General features: G+C 49.0%; 1 protein-coding gene across 5 annotated transcripts in view; it reads right to left on the bottom strand.

Moving 5' to 3' along the window:
* Nucleotides 1-5,608, bottom strand: part of THSD4 (thrombospondin type 1 domain containing 4) — a 639,484-nt gene that overhangs the window by 24,669 nt on the left and 609,207 nt on the right. For all 5 annotated transcript variants that reach the window (XM_019659629.1, XM_019659633.1, XM_019659631.1 and 2 more), the window contains 3 exons: nucleotides 3,093-3,222; nucleotides 1,938-2,142; nucleotides 1,215-1,388 (listed from right to left, as the gene is read on the bottom strand). In XM_019659629.1, coding sequence (XP_019515174.1) covers nucleotides 1,215-1,388; nucleotides 1,938-2,142; nucleotides 3,093-3,222 — 509 coding nt within the window. The remainder of the gene's footprint in view (nucleotides 1-1,214; nucleotides 1,389-1,937; nucleotides 2,143-3,092; nucleotides 3,223-5,608) is intronic.

Raw genomic sequence — 5,608 nt, forward strand, 5'->3', positions numbered from 1 at the left:
ATTAACTTCTAGCAAAGAGATTATAGATATACTTTTCTGATTCTCTTCATATTTTTATAATGGTGTATGTTACTTTATGAGCAGAAAAATGAACATTACCTTCAGAAGCATCTTTCCAACGTAAAAAGGAAAGCCCAGCATCATTGTTTTCATTTATTTACTTACACACTAAATTTGGCAAGTTTACTCTGAATACAAATGAGCTCTGGGATGGCTGGAAATCCAGAAACAGAAAGAAGTTGAAGGAACTGGGAAATTTAAGCTTGGAGAAGTGGAAGGGGTTTCCCACTATCTGTGTGTCTGCAGCGATAGGAGACTGCACTCCGATTTTCTACAGGACCCAGGGGGAGTTGGCAAGAAACACTGGTTCTGTTAAAAGGAAACCTCCTGACGCCATGGGCTGTACATGAAATAGCCGCCATTGTCTCCACACACAGAATTTCTGACCAAGGAGTCAGAGCTGTGTCAGGGGCGTCGTCAAGGACTCCTTGTGCTGCCAGGGAGGCTGCCCAAAGCGACTTCTGAAACCCCTCCCAGCACTGCTCCACGATGCCAGGAGCTGCTAGGGGGTTGGAGGGGGGACACGCAGAGAGAACTGGGTGGGTCTGAGTCAGTGGACACCTTAGGTCGGCACCCGTTCTCCCTTTGGCGAGCATCCTCCTGATGGCTAATCTGTTCAGTCCAGTCCCGGGACTGGAGGCACAGTGAACGCTTATCTGAGTTCAGTGTTTGTGCCAAAGGCTCTCTGTCTGGGGTCCGACTCGGGCTGGGGGGCAGGGGCTGTGTACCACGAGGTGTCGGGCTGCTAAGGAGGGGGGAGGGTGAGAACGTTTCAAGTTAGCGAGAAGCAGGGATGGGGCCTGCGATTTGCTGAGAACCTTTTATGTCAGGCACTCACGAAACGTAGGAAGGTGTGACGTCACTATTCACTTTAGCATTTCATTATTTATGTGGAGTGCTAAGGAGAATTAGACGGATTCTTTCATGCCCACTCCTCAATCTCAGGGCCCCTTAGTCTTTGCATAAAGATAGAAAGCCTGACTTGTTCATCTCTGGGCCTGTTCCCCAAAGACGGAAACCACCTTTGGGACTCTTAGCCAGGAGTTCCTATTTATGTGGTTTGAGGCACCCTGGGACCCACGGCGCCTGCCCATCAGCCCAGCAGACCTCGGTCCGCAGCTCCAGAAAACCCAGTGTGCTCATGTCACACTCACCCGTTCACTCCACTCGGTGAGGAACCAGCTCTTGGCACAGGGTCCCATGTCACAGTTCTCAATGTCACTTGGCCGGAGCTTCATGTTGCATTCCTCGTCATCGACTACGTCCCCGATGTTGCTCACACACTTCACGTCGCGGGTCCTCTGTCCCACTCCACAGGGCACCGAGCACTGAAACACAGCAAGCTCACATCAGCAGACTGGGCAGCATGAGCGCCGGATGACTCTCCAGGTACGGTGCCCTCATCCTGTTACCTGCCACCTGAACAGGGGACCGTGTGGCGAGACCCCCCTGGGTCCCCTGCAATGCAGTGCTGCCTGGGGAGGGTCCCAGCCCTGAACACTTCACAACCCTTTTCTCTAAGACCTTCTTAGATATCTTGACTGCTTTGTTCCTCTGAGCCTCAGTTCTGTCATCTATAAAATGGGTGAGCAAGACTGGAAGAGTTGGTTCTACCAGCATTTGCCAGCTTTCAGTCCACTGTGACACATGAGAGACATGAGACCTGTACACACAGGCTCCCCCTTAAAGTCGGCTCTGGTGACAGTCACACACTAACCTTAACTCTATCGAGCTATCGGTACATGCTATGGTTTACAGACCCAGCCATCCAGAGCCCCACAGGATGGGTTCCTTCCTGAACTCAGGGCCCTTCCCAGTCAGGTGTGGTGGTGGGTCCTGGAGGGGGTGCTGGGGAGCAGGCCGCCCATCCCGCATACCGAGGTCCAGTCTGTCCGGATCTGCCACTCGCTGCAGATCTTCAGCTGGCAGGTGCTGGTGGTCTCGGGCTTGTCCAGGTGCTGGCAGCGGTAGGGCTGTACAGTCAGGCTGCGGTTGGCGTATACCTGGCGGCATAGAACCTGGCGGTGCTGCATGCCCAGGCCACAGGTTTTGCTGCACTCTGACCACTCCCCGATGTCCCAGCTGGCTCAGGAGGGAGAGAGCGACAGGGACAGGTCACTTCAGTCAACAGGAAGAGGGCAGGAGCCTGAGCTTACACAGACCAGCAGAAACCTCCTGGGTGACCCGTCTCCCAGGCACTGCTTCCCAGGCTGCCTAAGGGCCACCGACTCTGTAAAGGGGTCACCTTAGTTCCACATGCTATTTGCCAGTGACTGGGGCCCAGAGTCTATAAAGTTCAAGAAAACTGAGAAGGTACAAATGACTTTTATCTAGTTAAAAAAAAAACAAACCCCCAAACTCTGAAGCGTAGTTCCATTAACCCACTTCCGAGCTAGCTTAGAAATCTTACTCCAGCATTCTCTACTCTCCATTAACTACTTACCTATCACCTGCACATATTGTCCCGTCACCCTGCTTGGTCATTCAGGTAAATAAGCATCAGCTCATCATGTGTTTGGATGAGATTATGTTTTTATTACTGTGAGAATTAAGTCTTGACCCATTTTAAGGCCCTTTTCCCCTGTTCTTCTGAAAATGTCCTATTTCTCACTCACTAACCAGCCCGAGGCCACCCCTGAGACGCTCTTCCTGGCTTCCAGGAAGACGTACTGTGACTTTCATCATTCTCTGTACACAGCTCACCTACGCCACTGACCACACGGGATTGTAACTCTTTGCTTCCCTCGTTGTTTTCCTTACCAGGCAAACCCCTAATGGCTCCAGTTTCCCAAAGGGTGGGCTCCCTGGCCATGTGCTGACCAGCTAAGGGCTACGAGCCTCTGTGTGGATCCTGGAAGACAGGTGCTCTTGTAAATGGGCTTCATTTTATGCATAGATCAAGTCTCATGTTCCTAAATCAGACAGAGATCTGACTCAAAAATGAGATGATATCTGCTACCAAGGTCCTACACATGAGCAACCAACCAGAAGTGACCCAATGACAATCGATGGGAACAGAGAGGCCGTCTTACAAGGCTGGGCAAGGGAAGATGTTGCATGGCTCCTCCTCGGGGGTCGGCTTCATGCTGGAGTCACAGTAGCCCTCAGGCACCTCTTCGTGAGTGTTTCTGTGCACACAGCGGAAAATCGGATACTGCGACCCTGCAAGGACAAGGAGAACGTCTGGGGGACAGTGCCTTGAATGACAGTTTATGGTGGAGACACAGAGATCCCGGTGCTGATGGAGCGAGGCCACAGAACAGAGCAGCTCGCACACACACCCCTCCTTCGTCTGTGGGATTGCACACACCTCTCACACAAGGGCTTTATCAGCACAAGAGGAGGAGGAATAGTTCTTGCCCTCAAAGAGCTCATCATCTATTTGTGGACATTGTTTGAAAGCGCTCAANGAATGACATGTATAGAGCAGGTGCTCAATGGATGCATACAGCAGGTGATCAATAATGGTATGAGGGGCTTGGAAGGGTCAAGACCAACATCCCTGTTCTAAGATGGAGAAACCCAGGCTCACAGGAATAAGGGCTTCCCTCAAAGCCACGTAATTGTTGGTGATTTCATTTTTCCAATCTCAGTCTGTCTTCAACCAGGTCATAGTAAACACATCCCTCAGCCACACCCTGAAGCTCTAAGGGCGTCTCTCATCCGTCTTGAAATATGCTGGAATGCTGCCTTATTTTGCTTCTCATCCTATATTTTCAGGACATCTTCAAGTGGGTGTCCCACAGATACCTCTCGTCCGATGGTTAAATGACGGATGCCACTGTTCCCCAATTCCCATTCCTCCTCTGGATTTTCCAATTTGTGCTCAAATTTATATCTGGATTCAGAATCGGCTGCTCTTCTGCCTTCTGGCTTCCTAAGTCTAGCCAGCAATCAGGCTTTGTAGATTCTGGTTTAACCACATGTGTCTTATCTGTCTTGGCCCTTCTGTCCCTTGGTTCCCAGCACCAAGGGGACCTTCTTCCCCTGGACTGTGAGGCCGCAGCTTCACGCTCAGCATCATCGGCTTTTCTAAGCCGCTGGGCTTCCAGGTGCTGGGAACTACACGCTGAAACCCCTCTGAGGCTGTTCCAGTCCTAACAACATTCGCTTAGGGACTTCCCCAACTAGCATTAAAATACGGCCTCCGTCAGCCCATTACTCTATTCCATACACCTCATGGTGGGCGGAGCCAGGGGAATCCCTGTCACATGAAATGCTCCCAGCGCCTTGTCCACGCCTTTCTTTCTGCCTGGAGCCCTCCTTTCTTTCACCAGGACACACAACAGTCAGTTCAGCTCAGCTCAACTACCATGTCCTCTGTGAAAACGTCTTTGATCGCCCAACTCAATATACTCTTTCCATCCTCAGAATTCTCACAACACTGTATTCTGATGTCTTCCTTTGTACTATGGTTATTTGTGTCCTATTTTTTTTTTCGTTATAGAAGTAGGCTCAGTGTGGGCAGCGACTATTAAATCATCTTTAACTCCTTCTCAGTCAGCACCCTACCCCTGGGTGAATCCATGAATATCAGCTGAATACATGAATATAGACTTGGGCTCTCCCTCACTCATTTCTCTTCTCTCATCAGCACCTTCCAATTCTGAAAGTGCCCCTTCACGTGACGACCAAAGCCCTCCTAAGGGAGTCAATGTTTGGTTTCTACCAACATTACCATTTAAAAAAGTAAATAAAAGCAATATAATTTCAAATAAAATTTGAGAAAAGTAAACAGTAATACTCACAACCTGGTTTCTCTATCAAGATACCTACTTTTGTTTTTGTAACGTGCTATCTCGTCTTGTAAAATCACAGCCCAGGGTGAATCATCAAACATTTATGTGACTGCTGCTAAGCTGAGCCTCACTTCCCAGGGAGGGAACTCTGTGGAGCAAAGAGCTTGAAGGGGTTCAGAACAGGCCATCCCCAAATATGCTGCTTTGGCATATTGATTATTTTGATCTGAGGGCAACTGAGAAACAGCAGATGCAGGAAGAGTTCTCTGCCCTCCCCTTTCTTGCTTAAAAGCAGGGTGTAAATTTCCTGTGAGAAATTTCCCAGTTCCAGGAAAAAGAGAACATTCTTATTGGCAATGGGGAACCAATGCCAGGATGAGTCTGCACACGCATTACTAAAATAACCCTTATCGTCTATCAGTTTCCCCATATATTTCTTAGCCACTTTCCTCCAATTTACTGTCCCTAGAAGCCCAAACCCCTTTCCTTTGTCTAGTCCCTTCACAATTTATCACCCTTTGTTAAAGTGATAGATAAGCCCTCAGGTTTGGGATTTTTACTTCTTTCCTATGAAGCCCCCCTGTGTCATGTAAAAAAAGATTAACATCAAATAAAACTTGTATGCGTTTCTCTGGTTAATCTGTCTTTTTTTTATTTGTCATCTTAACTTGCAGGCCTCCACTACAGAATCTAAGAGGGTAGAGCCTACAGGCTCACAAATACTTTTTACTTATCTGTGTTGTTATAAAAAGTCTGAGATTAGGGCTGCCCGAGTGGCTCGTTGGTTAAGAGTTGGCTTGGGAGCGCAA

Source organism: Hipposideros armiger, unplaced genomic scaffold, assembly GCF_001890085.2.
Source record: "Hipposideros armiger isolate ML-2016 unplaced genomic scaffold, ASM189008v1 scaffold_302, whole genome shotgun sequence".
NCBI classification, from domain to species: domain Eukaryota; kingdom Metazoa; phylum Chordata; class Mammalia; order Chiroptera; family Hipposideridae; genus Hipposideros; species Hipposideros armiger.